The 20207-nt window shown below is 52.9% G+C and overlaps 1 protein-coding gene and 1 long non-coding RNA gene across 4 annotated transcripts in view; one reads left to right on the top strand and one right to left on the bottom strand.

The window, feature by feature from the left end:
• Positions 1-20207, top strand: part of KCNAB1 (potassium voltage-gated channel subfamily A regulatory beta subunit 1) — a 57105-nt gene that overhangs the window by 22962 nt on the left and 13936 nt on the right. For all 3 annotated transcript variants that reach the window (XM_023932734.2, XM_023932735.2, XM_023932736.2), the window contains exons 2-3: positions 11751-11794; positions 18284-18321. In XM_023932734.2, the coding sequence (XP_023788502.1) occupies positions 11751-11794; positions 18284-18321 (82 nt within the window). The remainder of the gene's footprint in view (positions 1-11750; positions 11795-18283; positions 18322-20207) is intronic.
• On the bottom strand, positions 5264-8893 carry LOC147651386 (uncharacterized). The gene is made up of 2 exons (XR_015274235.1): positions 8294-8893; positions 5264-8087 (listed from the first exon to the last, which is right to left on the bottom strand). It is a non-coding gene; the product is annotated as an uncharacterized LOC147651386 (long non-coding RNA).

Genomic DNA, 20207 nt, shown 5'->3' with positions numbered 1-20207 from the left:
TGACAACTTTAATCTAATGCTTAAATGGATGGAAGAGAAGCCGTCGTGCAGGAGCGCTGTAATTTAATTACTTGGGAAGTGCACAGTTTAAGACATTTAAAATGTATTATTTTAGCCTGGCTGCTTTGGCAAAACCCAATTGGAACTTTGAGCGTGCTTATTTTTATTTCAGGCTAACGCTACAAAACGCCTTCTGTAGAATGTGTTTGTTAAGAAATTAATTGTATTTGAGGAAACAAAAATGCCCCTGGGTGGGACTTGCTCATCGAGGCGTCCAAATGTATTGGAATTGTTTCTCAAACTACTTTTGTAGCACCTTCAAAACTCGCTCGGGCAGGAGGGAGTGGGGAGCAGGGCCCGGTGTTCTGATGCCTCCCTGGGCTGGCCAGGTGTGTCCTCAGGGCTTTGTGCAAACGACTTTTGGGAGATATTTACTGGCAAAGCTCTGCCCAGAACAGAAATAACCAGTGGGACACGGGGTTTGAGAAGCAGGAGAAGCAGGAAGCTTATGCAAAATAAGATCCTGAGCTCCTGGATGCCCCCATTGAAGTCCTGGTGCCTTGTCCCTGGCAGCTCCTCAGAGGGAAGCTGGAGCAGGTTTATCCTGGTTTTGGTTACAAAATTCAGGATTGGGATGAGAATCTATGAAGGGCCCACAGCAGCTTAAATCCAGCTGGAAGCAACATGTGGAGAGGCTGGGATGGGGTCTGTGCACGGGGCAGGAGAGCTGGGCTCTCCTCTCAGAGCTCCTGAGAGCCACCAGGAGAACGTGCCCTTTGTGTAAACAAGCTGCTTTGGAGATATTTTGAGGATGAAGTCATAAAAATTTTATGGCATACCTATATTTTCTTTTTGGCATTGAATTGGCCATAAAAACCGACACAGACAAACAGCTTCAGCTGTGCTGGCTGGGAAACTGCTGCAGCTGCTTCTCAGAGCCATCAAACCAGCCCTCAGTGGGTTGGCTTGGAAGGGATTCCATGTGCATGGACACCTCCCACTATCCAGGTTGCTCCAAGCCCCGTCCAACGTGGTTATTTTTTCCCAAATCCCATCCATCCCCTGTCTCTGGCAGTGGGAAGCCATTCCCTCCTATCCTTCACTCCAGGCCCTTGCTCAGCAACTCTTCACATCTTACAAAAGAAATATATATTTTCTCTGTCAAAAAGCAAAAGTCCCGCACTGTAATTAAAACATAAATTCCATTATTTTTCCCAGCTGTTTCCCTACCTCAGGCTGCTTGTTTTTATAACAATTCCTGCAAGTTGCCTTTACCTAAATATTGTAGCAAGGATAAATTGTCCCTTCCTGGGCCATCCCTGTTGATGCTCCCGGGTGCTGATGGGATGGAGCTGCCTTGGGCTGTGCTGAGAGCTCAGAGTTATCCTGGGGCTGCTCACATTCCTCCCCCTTCCCCACCCTCAGGATTGTGTCAGAATCAGCCTCTCTTGCCTATGGAAACAACACCTATTTTTCATTTCCAGCTTCTTCACCCACTTCAGCTGAGTGACTGATGCTTCCCCAGGCAGCTCGAGGGATGGGGCAGGGAACCCTCCTGTCAGGCTTTTCCTCTCTGAGTGTGAGTGGCACAGAAAGGAGGGCAAATGGCATTTCTGATTGCCAGCTCCGTGGGGTTTGGTGGCACCCAGGGGTGCTGATTTCCCAGAGGTGGGATGTGTGCTCAGCAGGGCAGGGCAGGAGGAGTGCCAGGGATTGTGGCTCCGTGTCCATCCCCAGCAGCCGTGGGGGCTGCGGATCACGCCTGGCACGGATGGGATGGAGCCCTCCCCGCTCCTCTCATTTCTGGCACTAACTCAACTCCATCAAGGCTTTTTTTTGCACGGATAACGTAATCCCCTCAGACATTTGAAATCCTGCACTTTAAAAGCCTCGCTGCAGAATGACAAAGAGTTTTTTGCTCTCGCTGCCGGGGTCGGCCGGTGACGAAGCGCGGCGGGGGCAGCGCCGTGGGAAGGGTTCTGGGATGAGCTGGGATGGGTTCCCCGGAGCCCAGGAACCACCAGCACGGCCCCAAACCATCCCCAGCCGCTGACCCCACGGCTCTACAGCCCTGGACAGCTGTGCCCCGCTGGGCTCAGGCCCATCTCCTCTGCCTTATCTCCATTTTAATGCGTCATCTGCAACTTGTGTGAGCGTGCAGGAAAACGCTGGGGAGCTGCAGCTGAGGCGACCACCTACGCAGCCGGTGGCCCTAGGAGCACGGGAGAGGAGCTGGGAAGTGAGGAGGGAGCCAGGGAACGGGGGCTGGATGCCCTTCAGTGCCATCCCCTGTGCCGTCCATGCCCGGCCTGGCTGCCCCTCCTGTGGCCCAGCCGGGTGCCCACTGCCCAGGGGCCACCTCCTGCCTTCCCCTGCCCTTCCCCAGCCCTTCAGCACCGCCCTGCTCTGGCTCTGCAGTTATTCCACCAGCAGCACTTTCCTGGTTTCTGCCCCTGACCTCATCCTGAACATCCCTGCTCCTGTGTGGAGCAGGTGAGGCAGATGCACAGAGGGACAGCTGGGGCTGTGTCACGGACTGGGACTGTCCCAGGCCAGGCTGGACAGGGCTTGGGGTGACCTGGGATAGTGGAATGGGATAATCTTTAGGGTCCTTTCCAACCCAAACCGTTCTGGGGTTCTGTGATCCATCTCCTCCTACCCTGAGGCAGCAGGAAAGCAGCGCTGCTCCAGGAGCACGTGATCCAAATCAAATTCTCTTTTATTTCTGTAACAGGTAGGAGATCACACAGCAGTTTGCAAAGCAGCAACCACGAGCACAGTCACACAGTGCAGGTGTCAGAGCGAGTGCCAGAGCAAAGTGAAGGATGCACGTGCTCAAGTAAGGGAAGAAATCTGTGTTTTCAGCTCGCACAAGTTGGGCCACCTACGCTGGTCCAGCTGCTGCAGCTTTGCGAGTTTATCTGTGCTTCTCATCAGTTGAGAACTGAGGTAAAAAATTCCTGAGATTTGATGCTTGGCCCAAATATCTGAACATCATCAAGCCAGGAGCGTTTGGACAAGGCTCTCAGGGGTGATGGATGGGGTTGTTGGGGTGCCTGTGCAGGGCCAGGGGCTGGACTGGAAGGCTTTGGAGTCCCTTCCAGCTCCGGACATTCTGTGATTCTGAGTTTGCTGCAGCTTCATGGCCTGGAGCTGTCCTGGCTTGTGTCCACACGAGGAACCTGTGCTGGATGTGCTGTCTTGGTCTGAGCGCCCGAAGGTCCCAGGGCCACAGGCTGCTGTGAGGGTGAGGTGACACCGTGGGGACGAGGTGACACCGTGGGGATGAGGTGACACCGTGGGGATGAGGTGGCACCATGGGGATGAGGTGACACCGAGGGGACGAGGTGACACCGTGGGGATGAGGTGACACTGTGGGGATGAGGTGACACCGTGGGGATGAGGTGACACCGTGGGGATGAGGTGACACCGTGGGGACGAGGTGGCACCATGGGGATGAGGTGGCACCGTGGGGATGAGGTGACACTGTGGGGATGAGGTGACACCGTGGGGATGAGGTGACACCGAGGGGACGAGGTGACACCGTGGGGATGAGGTGACACTGTGGGGATGAGGTGACACCGTGGGGACGAGGTGACACCGTGGGGATGAGGTGACACCGTGGGGACGAGGTGGCACTGTGGGGATGAGGTGGCACCATGGGGATGAGGTGGCACCGTGGGGACGAGGTGGCACTGTGGGCACAGACGGGCCCATCTCATCTGGGCTGTCTCTCGTGGATGCTCCGGAGCTGTTTGGGTCATGCTGGGGTGGAACAGATTCCATTTGGGAACAGGGAATGTTTCCGAGGGCCAAGCAGGAGGGTGGAGCAAGGAAAGCTGCTCAGCAGGGTTTGCTCGAACCCACCCTTTTTATTTGGCATTATTGAGGTTTAACCCCATCCTGCCCAGCAGGGAAATGTCCCCTTCAGACAGCCCCAAAGCCTCCCAAAGCTGCGGCTCCGCATCGCTGCCATCACCGTGGGTACCGGCAGTCATTTCGAGCTGCTGGGCGTGTTGTGAAGTGTTTTGTTCCCAAAATGAGAGACACAAAGTATTATTTGCCTCTCCTCCCACCCACGGCACTCGGAGACAGCCTCCAGCCACCGGGGCCTGCCCAGGAGGGGCAGCTCCTGATTGCCTGAGATCCGCAGGGCTTTGGGAAAGCCAGCCCTGCGAGCAGGAGAGCGCCCAAGTTAATTAACAGCATCAATTAGCATCTCCGTGGGGCTCAGCCTCGGCTCCCTGCGAGCCTGAGCCTGATGGATGGGGAGAAATGGATGTACCCGAGGTGTCAGCACGGGCTGAGCATCTCCCAGGACGCTGCTAAAAAACAGAGAGCAACTTTTTAACACGGGCAGACAGCGCTGGGACACGGGGCAAGAGTTTTGAATGAAAAGAGGAGAGATTTAGATTGGATGTTGGGAAGAAATTCTTGTCTCAGAGTGTGGTGAAGCCCTGGCACAGGCTGCCCAGAGAAGCTGGAAGTGTCCAAGGCCAGGCTGGACAGGGCTTGGAGCCACCTGGGGTAGCAGAAGGTGCCCCTGCCATGGCACTGGATGGGCTTTAATGTCCCTCCAAGCCAAACCATTCTGGGATTCTGGGATTCTGCTGTCATCCTGAAGGAGCCAGGGATGGGGCTGGAGTCAAGGCCAAGCCAGGTGTGTCACTGTCCCCGCTCCACAGGTGCCAGCTGAGGGACATCAGATGAGCTGCAGAGGGAGAGGGAAATGGGGAGGGTCTCTGCTTTCATCAGGATTTTGGTGTCTCTTGAAACAGCCTTTTTTTCAGGGAATAAATTACATATTTTATTCATTTTCTGCACAGAAAGGAGCGGTTCTGGAGCCCTGATGGGGATGTTTCTAAGCAACGTTGTTTTCCCACCACCAGCGTCAGGAACAGTGACTTTTTTACTTTTTTTTTTATATATATTTTTTCATATTTTTGTAGCAATAAGACAAACTCTCTGCAGTTTATATCAGGAAAACTGTGCCACGATTTCCCCAGTTTGGCTGTATCCCCCCACCTCTGAGGGGGTGTGTGAGGGGTCCCCTGGGGGTCACCTGCCTCCAGGTTGCTGTGCAGGCACCATCCCCTCAGGTTTTATTTTGGTAGAGTTTGGCTGTTGTGGGCACGACCACAGGCTCAGGGCATTGAAACCAGGCTTGGAACAAACCAAAAACAGCTTTATCTGAATTCTGTGGAGCTCTCCCAAGCCTGGTGATTCTCCTGTGGGTGTGGACTCAAAAATGTTTTAGTCATTGTATGTGTTATTGCAGAGATTTTATTTAAAACTTCTGGTTTTGCATAGGGGGAAAAAAACCTTTCTCTCCTTCTGTGTCTCATTTCTGATAGATGGATGGATGAATAAATGCATGGATGGGGAGGTGGAGAGATGGATTAATAGACAGAAGGGTGGGTGGATGGATGGATCAATAGATGGATGGATAGATAAATCAATAGCTGGATGGCTGGATAGATGAATAGATAAACAGGCAGATAGGATGGTTATCCTGATCCCTTCCAGCTGGGAACACTGGAAGGGAAGGGGAGGTTTGGGCTGATTTGGGAGTTGATTGAAGTGGCCAAACCCAAACTCTCCAAACAGTGAAGGGCAGCAGGGCAGCAAATCCCCACCTGGATAAACACAACTGTTGTGCTGTAATTGCTCTGTCCCTGAAGGACACAGGAACCAGTCTAGGGTAATGAGGTAATTAAGCAGCACAAGAGTCTCAGGCCATAAATCTGTGCCAGGGAAGGGGGTGGCTGTTGGTCGTGTCCCTGTGTGGGGTTTGTGCTCTCTCACAGCTCGCTGTGCTCTGAGGAGCTCGGCTGATGCACGGTGAGTGCGGGAGGATAACAGAGCTTTTCCTCAGGAGGGGAATTGTCCTTCCCCTCCAGTGGTGGGGGCAGAGGGGATTGCCCTGTGCCTGGGCTGTGTTTGGGAGGATGGAGGTGGCTCTGCAGGGCCAGGGACAGCTCCTGCCCCCGGGTCCCTCAGCCCAGTGTCCCAGCACTGCCACTGATGGGCTCTCCCCGATTCCCCTGCTCCAGGATTAATTACAGCCACACAATTCCAATTGTTTTCTGCCCTGTGCCACAGGAGGCAGCCCCATTCCTGCCACGTGGTGCTTTGCAGGGATGTTTTACCCCTGCTTTCTCTCCTTTGCTGACAGGGTCATCTAAATGGCTGGGCTGGGCAGTGCCGGTGTCCCCCTGCAGGGCTCTGCTGGCTGGGCGGTCACACACATGTTCCCACCTGGGCTTTCTCCCCTAAATCCTCGATTTGTCTGCCAGAGCTGTGCCTCATCCTCCCCTGGGCCCTGCTCTCCAGTTCTCCTTTCTCCCCAGGATGCTGTGCCCGCTCCCCTGGGAGCTCTCTGCTCCAGGCTCATCCCACATCTCTATGTACATATATAAATTACAGATTCCTTTAGTTCTCCTTCAGCTCTGGCTGCACAGTCAGCACTTACCCTTCCCAGGGAATAATTCAACTCCAAATTCCCATAAAAAACCATGAAGTAAGCAGGGGGTGAGGGAAGAGGCAAAAGGAGGACTGGGAATTTTCCATGTCTTCCAAGATCCTCACTGCTGCCCTGTGTTGAAAGAGGTTTAGGGTGGGCACTGCTGGTTTAAGGCAGGATTCTGTGCAGCATCCACTTTCCAGGAGCAAGGGAGGGTGAAACCCAATCCCAGGGGATTTTTCCTTGTAATGTGGCCTCTGTTGGAGATTGGATTATGTGTGTAATGCTAACTTCAGTTAAAGGAGTCTTGAAAACCTGGGATATTTCCCCCTGTCTTTTTGCTGTCAGGTTTTATCCCAGATAGCTCTGTGCTGCTGCAGGATGTGTTGGTCCTTCCTTTTTCCCTTTGTGTCACTTCTTGACTTTCTGACATTGAACCACAGGGCTCTTGAAGCCCAGAAATTGTCACCTTGACCTTTTGTGTGGATGTTGGACCCTGGTGCTTTCTTTGGCCGCAGAACGAGCTCTCCTTACCCAGCACTTCCAACTAGATGCATCTCTGTAGGATGTCCTTGGTTTTGCCCATGATCTGCTTGCAGTTAAGTGACTGACAAGCAAAATGATGGGGTTTCCCCCAGATTTGAGGAGCTGGAGGCTTTTGCAGCTCTGGGTGTGTCCTCAGGGCTGGATGAGGTGGCTCCCTGTCCTGCACAGACTGGTGTCAGCCCCCGAGCCCATTACATTTAGCAAAACAATTAACTCAGACATATTCAGCTCTGCAACAGCCCTGGAGTGCCTCTTTGAGCAGCATTTCTGCCCTGGGTGAAGGACTCGGTGCTGGGGTGGGTTTGGGTTGTGGGGAGCCAGGTGTGGTCCCCATCTGGGCTGAGCTGCTGCTGTGGAGCCGGAGGAGCTGGAATGTGGAGAATGGGAATGAGTTACAGAGGGAAGATGAACTGGAGCCTTTGAGCCCCAAGGATGTGATACCCAGGGGGGCTTTCCCCTCTGCTGCAGGCAGGGAAGGACTGGCAGCACTCAAGCCAAGTTTTCCAGGTCTCTGTGCAGCTGGAACAGCCCCATCAGCTGCGGAGCTGATGCCCACCAGGAAAAATTCTGAGCTCATCCAGGGGAAAAGCCCTTCAACCACTGGGCACGGGGGCTCTGAGCTTGTGGGTGATGGGGGAGGATGAGGGATGAGGAAGGAGCAGGCACAGAGTGGCAGGAGAAGCAAGGCTGGAATTGTCCCGGAGCAGAGGGGGTGACCAGCCCCGTGGCTGTGCCATGTCCTGTCTGGCAGGAAGGTGCCATCCATCCCCTGCTGGGCTGGCAGCTCCTTGTGCCAGGAGAACCCGCTGGCAGGGATGGGCTGGGTTTGGCAGCAGCTCCTGGGGTTGCTGCCCCGGCTCCCTGCAGAGCTCCTGCCCTGTGCCTGTCAGGGTCCCTCGGCAGTGATGTGTCCCCATGGAAAAGCCTAGTCAAGGGAATGTCAACCCTGCCTGGCACTGCTGTGCTGGCCTGGGCTGTGTTCGTGTTTGCAGTGTGCCAGGCCTGGGCTGTGTTTGCTGTGCCTCAGAGCTTACCAGACCCTGGGCCGTGTTTGCTGTGCCTCAGAGCTCACCAGACCCTGGGCCGTGTTTGCTGTGCCTCAGAGCTCACCAGGCCTGGGCTGTGTTTGTGTTTGCTGTGCCTCAGAGCTCACCAGACCCTGGGCTGTGTTTGTGTTTGCTGTGCCTCAGAGCTCACCAGACCCTGGGCCGTGTTTGCTGTGCCTCAGAGCTCACCAGACCCTGGGCTGTGTTTGTGTTTGCTGTGCCTCAGAGCTCACCAGACCCTGGGCTGTGTTTGTGTTTGCTGTGCCTCAGAGCTCACCAGACCCTGGGCCGTGTTTGTGTTTGCCGTGCCTCAGAGCTCACCAGGCCTGGGCTGTGTTTGTGTTTGCTGTGCCTCAGAGCTCACCAGACCCTGGGCTGTGTTAGTGTTTGCAGCGTGCCAGGCCCTGGTTCTGTGTGCTGAGCTGGCTGTGACTGTCCTGCCTCGGAGGTTTTGGTGACCTCGGGGAGGTTTGTACGGCCCCACTGTGGGCACTGAGAGGGGCTGCCCTGTGCTCTGCCCCAAAACCTCTCCCTCCTCCTGCCCCTTTCCCCTGAGGCCTCTCCAGTGGCCAGGCCTGGCTCAGCTGTGGCCCAGCTTTGGGCACCACAGCAGCGTGGTGCCGTTTGGCTTTGGACTCTGGCTTTAAAAGAGTTCAGAGCTGAGCTGATGAACTCCTTCAGGCCTTGCTTGTGGTGCAGGGTAGGGGAAAAGGGCAAGGAAAAGGAGGCAGTGCCATACTGGGAGGTTGGAACAGACTGAAGGGGACCAGGGTGGCTGCAGGGATGGGGCACAGCAGCAGATAAACTCTGGGTGCTCTGTGTGTGCTGTGGGAGCAGAACCATTGCTCCACGCCTGCAAAGCACAGGCAACTCTGGCAGGAGAAGCATGATCACTGTGCTAATGAAAAACCAGGAAAGGATGGATCAGAGCTGACTTTTAATCAGCTGCTCTGGCCAGGCAAAGTGATCCTCAGAGACCAGAGGCTCCTGCTTTGTCCTGTCTGATGGCAACTCTCTTACAGAGAGAGCTCCTTCCCAAAATCCCTCTGGCAGTGGGAAGCCATTCCCCCTTGTCCCAAATCCTTCTCCAGCTCTCCTGGGGCCCCTTTATCCCAGAACCTCCAGGTAAACACCCTGAGCTCACTGGCACAGGCACCCCACAGTTTTCCCAGCAGGATGCTCAGCTGTGCAGATGCTCCTGATGGACTGGGATTTGTTCCCATCACCGTTCCCAGCACCTTCCAAGCCCTGCTCCCGGCACAGCCATCCTCAGGGATCTGCTGCCAGTTCAGCTGCAGGGACGGAGCTGGTTCATTGTCTCAGAGCCCGGAATTAGTGCAGTGGAAGCACAAAAAGCTTTCACTGCCCCGTTACTTAGAGACAGCCCATTGATTTCACTTGGCAGCTGTGCAGCTTCAGGCACGTGTCTGTCTGTCTGTGTGTCTGTCTGATCCAGCTCCATGCGCATCCACCCGGGTGCTGCAAAATCCCTGTCAGTGCGGGCATGCACGAGTGTTTGCTTGGTGAGGTTTTTGTTGGTTTGTTTCTCCTCTCTCAGGCAGAGGAGAAGCAGGTCTTGAATGACAAATTCCAGACAAATTCCGGCTCTGCAGGAGGAAGCAGCTCTGTGCTCGGTGGCTGTGAGCTCTCAGCCAGCCCAGGCACCCCAGTGGGACCAGGTCCCAGCTGCTGGGGGCACACCTGGGGATGCTCTCCAGGGTGGGCCATGGGCTCAGGAATCCTCCTGCCCAGCAGCCTCCCAGCTCCCTTTGCAGGGGGGAATCTCACCCTGCAGGGATTTGGCATTTCCAGCATCAGTTTCCCAAATATCCGGGTCAGGTGTGCGCTGAGCAAATGGCAGAGCTCTGGAAATCCAAACACAACGTTTCTGCCTGGATTTGTTGGCTGAGCAGACTCTTCATGGGGCTGGGTACTGCTCCCTGGAGCAGAACTGGGTGTGTTTTACCCCAAAAACTGCCTGGAGTGGTGCTGTGGAGCTGTGGGGAAGGACAAGGCAACCAGTGAGATCTGGGCATCCTATAAATGCAGGGAATCCCCACAGGGATGCACTCACACTGCCTGCCCATACAAATACATTTCTCTAGAGATATATAAAGGGGTGTGTGGAGAGGATCTGCATTTGCACAAATACTGGGAATATCTGTGTGTGTAGATATATAAAGGGTGTGTTCATGAATATATAGATTTAAAGGGTATATGTGTGTATTTACATAAAAGGTTACATGTAAAGGATATGTGTATGCATAGAGCTAAAGGGTGTATGATATAAATATAATATAAATAATAATATATTTATATACATAAAGGGTGTATGTGTAGATGTGTATTTATATTTATGTGGGGAAAGAAGTTCATGGCTGAGCTGTGCCCACGGACTTTGAAAAGCAAAGAACAGGTGGGTGAGAAAATGGATTAAACCCCTCTCTCCTATAAAATAATTGGAAGCTGTGTGGGAATGAACAGCAGCACTTGATTCGAAGGAGCGTTCTGGGGTGGGTGGGCTGTGTCCAGAAGGAATGCAGAAATCCCCATCCCATGGATCTGGAATTCTGGAATTCCTGCCCCCAGTGCCGCAGCCCTGGGGCTTTGCCTTTCAACCTCCTAGGGGTTCCAGTTGTGCTGGGGAGGATGGGGCATCATTTGTGCTGTTCTGGGCATGGATGGGTTTGGTGGGCAGGGTCCAGCTGTGCTTGCACTTAAAAGATGGGAAAAAAAAAAAAAAAAGGAAAAAAAAGGAAGGAAAAATATAAAAGGAATAAGGAAGAGAAAATAGAACACACACACAAAAAAAAAGGAGGTCAGTGCCTGCCCTAGCTGTGCTGCAAGCCTGGGGGCTCGTGGTGCTGGAGATGCAGCTGCAGCTTTTCAAACAGACCTGCAGGTCAAGGTCCTGTGCCTCCCAACATCTTAAATTCCCATTAGCAGCAGTAAATTTTGGATGCAGCTGTGCATTAAGGGGTCCTGGAGGGGTGGGAGGATGGGCAGTCCTGCCCCAAGGTGTGGCTGGTGTTGGGCTGGTCCTCCTGCCCCCCTGGGATGCTCCTCAGGGAAATTGTACCATAGGAATGAGAACCTGAAGTGGTCAGGAAATCCAGTGTGGAAAAATGGGACGAGCTGAAAGTGCAGGTCACAACCTGGGGTGTTGTGTCCAACCCCTTCCCTGACCCTGCCCAGGGGCCAGCAGGGCTTTTTCTTCTGTTTTGTTTGATTTGGCTTCAAATAACTCAGCAGGAGCAGCAAAAAGTGCAGGGGCTGTTTGAGGTGCTCTGCAGCAGAGGGATGGGCAGTGATTTATACCTTGATCCTGCCCTGTGGCAGGGGGTGGAACGGGATGGGCTGCAAGGTCCTGCCCACCCAAACCACTCTGGGACGCTGTGAAAGTGCAGGGAGTATTTGTGGGACCCCAAATGATATTGGGTGTGAGGTACAGCTGAATGGATTTGGGTTTATTCCCAGCCCCTGAGCACTCAGTGGGGAGGATGGCAGCACATCCACCCTTCCCCAGCCTGGGTGCCCAGGTCCCACTGTGGGAGATCTGCCCCTTTTGGAGGAAAACACAGGATTTGGACAGAAGCAGTGGCTTGTCTTCTCCAGCTGCTGCTTTCCCATGGGGTTAAGTTGTGGGTCCCTCAAGGGCTGAACTGTATTTTCTAATTATTTTCTTTTCCTTCCAGAAACCTTGGGAAGTCCGGGCTGAGAGTGTCGTGCCTGGGGTTGGGTGAGTACCTGTGGCCTCCTCCCCCAGCACAGCCAGGGGAGCTGTGTGAGGCTCTGTGGTGGAAATTCCTCCTGTGTGCCCAGTCCCTGGGAGGGGCAGCCTGCAGGGATCCCATGGAGCATCCCCAGGAGCGCCAGCCTGGGCTGGGGCACAGCTCCACTCCATCCCCTTTGATCCCATCCCAACCCCTTTGATCCCATCCCCTGTGTACCCTGTCATCCCTGCTCCACCTTGGCTCCAGAACCACGGAATTCCTCATCAATATTTTATCCCCTCCATGTTTTCTCGGGAAGGGCATCCATGGGCAGGGGCAGCGCTGGCCCCTGGCTCGTGGAGAGCTCCTGAAGGCTTTGTTGGGGTGAGAAATGCTCTGCTGGAGCTCAGTGCAGCCCCTGCACTCAGAGCTGTGCTTGTGATGGAAACCAAGCCCTGGAGGGAGGAGGAGGAGGCTGTTTCCTCACTGTGAGCTCCCTCCACAGTGCCAGGCTGAGCATCAGGAGTGTGGTCCCACCCCCTGGGATGTGCAGGAATTCCCAGGGGTGGAATCTCTGTTCCACCAGAGCCCTTCCAGCCCCGTTCCTTGTTCCTGGGGGGTCAGAGGTGCTGCCACAGGGAGGTGCAGGCACCACTTTAGGTACTTAAAGAATCACTGAGAAAGGTATCAGTGGACCCAGGCTGAATATAAATTTATCAAATGTAGAGTTTGATGACACATTTTATTTTCTCGCTGCATAGCCAGGGCACATGAAGGAAAATCAGGTTAAAGTCAGAGTGCAGTGGTTCCAGTGGGTGCTGGGACAGAAGGGTGGGATGCAGAGGGGGCAGGAGATCCTCCCATTGAGTCCTGGGGCTCAGAGCAGCTCCAGTGCCAAACTCAGCCTCAGCCTGGATCAGTGCTTCAGGTCTGAAGGATTTAGCAATGCTCAATCAACACAACAATAGCAGTGCTTAATCAGTTGACTAATTTAACATTTATAAAGTGACTCAATAGGATTTGCTATAAGCACAACAGTAGCTTAATTATGAATCTAAGCTAATTATGAATCTAAGATGGCAACATTCATGCTACACTTACTCAGAGTATTTAAATCAATTGATGTACCCACAGATGCAAGGAGTCTGTGGCAAACTATAAACCTGTGAAGCAGTTCAGGGAAACACTGCTGTCTGTAGCCTCACAACCTATGGATGCTGGGCTTTAGTCATTGGGAAATTTCCATCCTGGATGCAGTTTGGGTTGGGAGTTACTGGAATTTTCTTTGAAAAGTCCAATAATAATAATAATACTGTTATTTAACAATTTTATTATTATTAGGTCAGAGCAACCTGGTCTACTGGGCAGTGTCCCTGCCCAACAGAGGGCTGGAATGGGAGGAGCTTTAAGGTCCTTGCAGCCCAAACCCTTCCATGATTCTGTGATTACTCTGCTCAGGCTGTTCAGACAGAAAATTAAGGCCTTGGGGCTGTTTGTTGGAAATCAGGAGCTTGTTAGAGCACAGGCTGTGAGAGCAGGGAGTGTTTGGGGTAAGTTCCAGGGGGTTACCTGCCCAGGTGAGCACTGCCAGGATGGAGGTGGATGAGGAGGTGTCACTGCCTTGAGCCAGCTGAGGACCTGGGCTCTGCCTGATCCTTCCAGCCCCATCCCTGCCAGGGCTGGCTGCTCCCAGCCCCTTTTCCCAAACATGCTTTGGGATTTGGTGTTAAACTGGAGGCAATTGTGAAAGTCACCCTGTACCACAAGAGCCGTTCTGCCAAGAGCTCTTCTGGTTAAAATAGCCCCAGCCTTGGAAAAGACTCGTCTTGTCTGTGCAGAGGTTTTATTTATCAGCCTCACAGCTTCCCCAAGTGCTGCTGTTGTGGTGGAGGAGAAAAGCCACGGGAAGGAAGTAGCAGCAGGAAAAAAAAAAAAAAAAAAACCAGTTTTGCAGAGCTTTTCTTTGATTTCAAGCGGGTGGAACTGCAGCAGCATCTAAATATACTGAGCCTTTGTGAGTGCAGCTGTGCAGGGGCTGGGGAGGCTGCTGGGCACCTCCTCCTGCACCAGCACTGTGAGCCCTGCAGCCCCTGCCCGTGTGCAGGAACAGGGAGCTGGGAAGCCTGAAATCCAGACATTCCCTGGAATGTGCAGGTGTTTCTCCTGCAGCACAGCAGCTTTTCCCTGGATTATTGTTTTGGATTGGAAGGACCTTAAAGTTCATCCTGTTCTCTCCCTGCCACGGCAGGGACACCTCCCACTGTCCCAGGCTGCTCCAAGCCCCATCCAGCCTGGCCCTGGGCACTGCCAGGGATCCAGGGGCAGCCCCAGCTTCTCTGGGCACCTGTGCCAGGCACTGCCCACCCTGCCAGGGAAGGATTTCTCCACAATATCCCATCTAAATCTCTTTTCTTTCAGTTTAAAACCACTCCCGTTGTCCCACCTGTCCCTCTGCAGATCCATCAGGTGTCTGCTCCCAGAGCTGGCTTATCTGACTTTCCTAAATGGCTTCTCTCTTGCAGTTCCCCAGAAGATAAATGTGTTTCCCTGTGTTCTCTGCAGCATGGAAATCTAATTTAGGGCTCACTAAAGTTTCTGAAGGCTCAGCAGTCTTCTTCAAAAGCCTTGCAAAATCTCAGCAAGGTGGGAGTGTGCTTCATCCTGCGGGATGAAAAAGTGGATGAGAATGGGAAGTGGGGCAGAAATCAAAGGTGGGCAGGGCTGAGGCAGCGGGGACCCTTCAGTGACATCCTGCTCTCCTGGCTCACGTGGGCATGAGCTGGGTCCTGCCAGCGCTGCTCTGCAGCCTTTCCCAGGCAGGGATAGCTGGGGAGCACCCTGAGCCCTCAGAGCAGTGTCTGAGCCTCAGTCCTGGTTACTGGAGCTCCCACGGAGCTGGGACTGCTCAGCCAGGCTGAACTTCCCTGGGACATCCCAGTGCCAATCCCTGCTCCTGGCAGGGACATCCCAGTGCCAATCCCTGCTCCTGTCCTGGGACATCCCAGTGCCAATCCCTGCTCCTGAGCGTTCACCCTCTGCTTTGAGGAGTTACCTCCAGGGGAGCCTTTACCTGGGGCTGCTGTGAGGCTCTTTCCTTGGTGCTGGATCCAAAATGTGCCAGGGAAATGTTTTTCCCTGTGATGCCAGGGAAAATGTTTTTCACGTGTCTAGTTCAGGCTGGGCCCTTCCTGTGGATTCCTGTTGGTTTTGAGAGTGTTGAGGCAGCCTCCAACGAGGTGATGAGCCCTGACTGAAAGGAGATGAGCAGGACAAAAGCAGCCACTCCAATCCCATGGACAAAAGGTCACAGCTGCCTACAAAAGTGGGTTTTTTTGTGAGCCCAGAGGGGTGAGGTGCTGCTCCTGCCCTCGGTCTTTGCTCTGGGGATGAGGTTTGGCAGGGCCAGAGCTCCTGCAGGGATGGGCTGGGGTCAGCCAGGAGCCCTCTGTCCCTGCAGGGGTGGCACTGCCAGGGTGGGGTCAGCCAGGAGCCCTCTGTCCCTGCAGGGGTGACACTGCCAGGGTGGGGTTTGCTTTGGCATCACTCCCAGCCGCGCTTGGTGCAGAAATTCCTGTTGGGGGTGAGGATATCCAGCTGGAAAGCTGTTTTTCCAGGCAGGAGGGAGGAAGGTGATGGGCAAGGGGCAGCAGTGGGAAGTGTGTGTGCCCCAGCCCTGGGGCAGGGGATGCCTTTCTAAACCATGAGCTGGGGTAGGAGAGAGACAGCGACTTGGAAAGGGGAAAAGGAGCAATTTAAAAAATATATCTTTTTCCAGTATATTTTTCTTCCCAAATGAGTGTGTTGGCTGAGGTTGTGAATCATCCTTGGCTGGTGTTTGAAATGCCAAATGTGCCTTGTGCTTTTTTTTGCCTTAGGTTTTTTATTTTTTATTTTCCAAAGGGAGGGGAGCAGCCTGTGCCACGCCGTGCCTCTGCTTTGGCTGGGGGTGCCTTCCCTGTACCAGAGCCTCTCCCTTCCCCAGCCACACCTGGTGCTTTAGATCTCACCTTGCTGAGCCAAAACTCACATCCCTGCCTGGTTTTAGTGATGATCACAGAAAAAAATATCCCCAGCCGTGTGCTCCTGCTGATGCTCCTGTCCCCTGGTGTCCCCCAGCAGAGGGAGGACACAGGGAGACCTCAGGCAGGGCTATCCAGCACCACAGATATTTATTTGTGCATTTCAAGAGCTTTAAAGTGTTTCTTATTCTCCTCTGAGGCACTGTGAGCTCTGGGGCTGCTCTCCCTGTGCCCCAAGCTCTGAGCACGTTGTCACTCAGTGGGATGTGGTTTGTGTCACAAGGTGAATTTTGAGAGGATGTGCACTCTGTGGGGAGGATGAATAATTCCCTTCCTTCTCACCTGTGCACCTGTGTGCTGCTTATGCAAAAGGAAAAAAAAAATCACTTTGAGATAAACAGTCTCAACCCATTTTTTGGTACAAACACGTTTTAATGTATTCCTGTAAAAATAACACCTCTGAAGCTTTAACATGGAAATCAGGCTTCATTTGGTTATTTTTTTTTTCTCTGCATGAAGAAGCTTAAAGATAAAATGAAAACAGGTTTCAGTTTTATCTTTGTTGTGCAGGACTAGAGCATTTAAACTCCAATAATCAGAGAAAATACCTCTCCTGAGGTCTGTAGCCAGCAAGGTGTAGCAGGGGTACTCCTGCCCCATTATTATTGTCCTTATAGAGCTAAAGAAAATATAAAATTAGGTAGAAAATGTGTGCTCTTTGCTCATTTATTTAATTTCCATTTCATCTCTGATCTGTGGCACACTCGGTTTTTCCAGCTCGGGTTGTTCTGCAGGAAGTCAGGAGTTGCAGTTTGAACTCACACTTTGTGCATCTTTAAATAGCTTTATTTGCACTCAGAGAAAACTGACGTATTAAAAAATTCAGATTGGCCTTTTTTTGAGGGAAAGAGAGCAAGGTTCTGCTGCCAGAGATGATGATGTGGCTGTGCTCTGAGCAGGGCTGATCAAAGCTGCCCGAGCGCTTCCGCCCCTGCTCGGGGTTCACGTCCCGGCACCCAGGGACACCATCCCCCTTTGATGAGGGTCTGGGAGCATCTTCTGCATCTTTGCAAGTGCAGGCAGGCAGGGAACCTGGAATTTCTGCCCCTTTGCAGCATCAGAGCTCAGCCCTGGCACTGCAGTCTCTGTCCTGTTCAGTTCCTGCTGCTTTGGGAGGGACTCCTGTCCCAGGCTGCTCCCAGCCCTGCCTGGGAAAACCTCACTGCCTTTTCCAGCCTGGAGTCTCAACCCCTCCAGAAATCAGGATTTTCAGTTCTGGGGGTTTTAAGCACCAAGTGAGCTCTGCCCCGTGGGTTCAGTGACTGACATCTGAATTTCTGTGCAGTTTTGAGGAGTGAGGAGGAGCTCCAAGGGGCTCTGAGGGCTGGCAGGAGGCTCAGGGGTGTCACAGCCCTGGCATCCTCGCCGTGCTGGGGTCTGAGCAGGGTCCCACGTGGGACCTGCTGCTCCCCAGGCTCCCTGCTGCCTCCTTCCCACTGCCTTAGGAAATCTGTGTTCCTAAAATAAATATATACATACAAAATCTATAGATAGGAAATAGCGTTCCCATAGGAATTCCTTGGGGTTGGACCAGCTGACCTTTAAAGGTCCCTTCTAACCCAAACTATTTTATGATCTGGTTAAATCCACACATTGCTTCCACCACAGGATATCTTCATTTTTTATTTTTTTATTTTATTTTTTTTTAGCAATGATCATAACGAGATAATGCCTCAAGTTTTCCTAATAATAGATCAGGCTCAGCAACTGAGCCTAAACAGCAGCAGCTTTAGGAGCCAGCCTAGAGAAAGCACTGCCCCTGGGCTGTGCTGGCACTGGACCTTGGCTCCATGGAAAAGCTCCCAGGGAAAAGTCACTTTGGGCTGGAAATCTTCCCTGTCAGAAGAAATATTTCTCTTTTTTATGTCTTTTTTTTTTTTTTTTTTTTTAATTTTTTATTTATTCTAATTTTGACTTTCAGGATGATAAATACTGAAGTACAGATTTAAGGAGCCTTTAATTTCCCAAATGACGTTGTGGCAGCATCATGAACATTTTTCCTATTTGTCAAATTGAAGCTTTGGAAAATGATTTCTGGTTTGGAAAGAATTTCAGATTTCAGGGCCTGGCAGAGCCCAAGGCCAGGTTGGACAGGGCTGGAGCAGCCTGGGACAGTGGGAGGTGTCCCTGCCATGGCAGGGGTGGCACTGGATGGGATTTAAGGTCTGTTCCAACCCAAACCATTCCAGGATTGGGATCCAGCTCTGCATTTTGGCACCCCTGGGTGCTGTCCTGAGCAGCTGCCTGTGCCAGTCCCACCCTGGGAGAAGGTGCCCTGTCCTGCCTGGCTGCAGGAGCTCTCTCTTGGGGCTGCACCACCCCCCAGGCCAGTTCACCCCATCTTAAACCCATTTAATCCCAAAAAGAATTTAGGTGAAGTCTCATTTTTGATGTCAAAAGCCTCTTGTAGTAACAGATTATTTTGTTTTTTTCCAGGGACCTGGGTCACTTTTGGAGGTCAGATCTCAGATGAGGTGAGTCCAAAGCATGGAACAAACCCCGCTGTGGGATATTCTTAAATTAAATTGTGGCTCCTGGAACCTTCCTGCATGGAGAGGCAGAGCTCTGCCAGAACCCCTGATGAACCTGGCATTTCCAGAGATGGACTCAGGAGCCACATCCACCCCTCAGAGCCATCTCCTGTCCCGTGCAGCGTCCCCTCCTTCCCACGGCGCTCCTGCCCCGGGAATCAGAGCTGGTTTTGTGTGTGGACATAATGGGCAGCAGCCATAAATGAGGCAGGGGCTGGCCTTAAAAGGTGGTTTATTTTTGACATAAGATGAAACAAATGAAAATGAGCTCGGGTTTCCTCCGTGCTTTTCCCTGGAGCAGATGGCTGCTGATCCCAGGGAATCATCCCTGGAGCGCTGGGCTGCACGTGAGCTCCTCCAGCCTGGGTGTCCACAGATGTGAGCGCCCGAGGGACAGCAGCTGCCTGCCCCAGCACATGGAATAACCCCCAAAACAACTCTGGCATGAGGAGAAGAGCCCAGGAGCCTGAATTCAAAGAGGTTTTCCTTTAAATTCACCTGATCTTTTGTGGTATCACTGCTTCTCCTGGTGGGTCCCCAGCTCTGCTCCTGGTGGGTCCCCAGCTCTGGTCCTGTCTCATGTGGAATTTCTGGTGGTCAGTCAAGGCTTGTTTTGATGATCAGTTTGCACTCTGGTTCTCCTGCCCTGCTGGCTCACAAGAATTCCATGTCATGCAAGGAAAAGCAGGACAGAAACATCCTTGAGATGCTGAGCCAGATCCTTCAGCCCCTGGGGGTGCAGCATCCCCAGGGAGCAGCAGAAACCCCCACAAAATGACCTTCAGGCATTTCCATACCCTGTGGCATCTCTGGAGAGCTGCAGGAGCAGCTGGCAGGCAGCCAAAAGAATCTTAAACTCCCCCTTTCTGTGTTAAATTCTGTAGATTCACAGAGTATCTCCTGTAACCCTATTAAATTCTTGGCTGCCTTCCTGCTAGCAAGCTCCTGTGAGAGGAGATTAATTCCTGCCGGGCTGGCTCCAAGGGGAGTTGATGTAAATCCATGTTCTGCTGTCTCTCCCTCCCTGAGTGCCCTGTTGGAGGTGTTCCCTGGGCAGGGGGTGTCACAGCCCTCCTGGCTGTGCTGGAGCCTGCTGTGGGATCTCCCTGGCGTGGGATCTCCCTGGTGTGGGATTCTCCTGGTGTGGGATCTCCCTGCTGGCTCAGGATGGGGTTTGTCACCCTCTAACACTACTGGTGAATAAAGGTGGGCCAAGCACTTGGAAGTTTCAGCAGCCAAAAGCCCCAGTGTAATGTTACAGCCCATTTTTGTGCAGTTTCCAGAGCCGGTGTTTAACTCCAGCCGCTGAGCAGCTCTCTCACCGCTCCCTTCATTGCTTAGAAGGTGTGTGAGTGTGTGTGTAGGTGCTAAAAGTCTCTTTTCACCCAGGTGTTCACATTTTTTCTCTGTGGATTCTCCTGGGTTAGACCTCTTGTTTTCACAGGCGCAAATGCTTTTGTTACCAGAGCAGATTGTTGTGCTGATTCTCATTCCTTTAGCTCTTCCTCATGGGAACTCAACTGAGCAGCTGCACTTAGGTGCAAAGTCCCCCAAAAAGAGACTGTTCCCCCAAAATGGGGACACCCTGCAGAAGGTGACTGTCCCACCGGTGTCCCCAGCTGAAAGCAAGCACAGAGGGAGTGTGTTCTCCCCTGAGAGAAGACCATGTCCCCAGTGTCCCTTCCCCAAAAGGGGACAATCCCCCAAAGCCCCCCCAGCTGCAGCCAGGTCCCTCCTTCCCCTGCAACCAGGCTGTGAGGTTGAGTCCATCTTCCCCACGGTTTTATAGGGCCTTTCTTTGGTAAGTTTTTTACTTGTATGCAGCAGTC

This window comes from Cyanistes caeruleus, chromosome 10, assembly GCF_971803275.1.
Source record: "Cyanistes caeruleus chromosome 10, bCyaCae1.hap1.1, whole genome shotgun sequence".
Lineage (NCBI taxonomy): Eukaryota > Metazoa > Chordata > Aves > Passeriformes > Paridae > Cyanistes > Cyanistes caeruleus.
The sequence above is the reverse complement of the archived record's forward strand: the minus strand, read 5'-3'. Positions and strand labels throughout refer to the sequence as shown.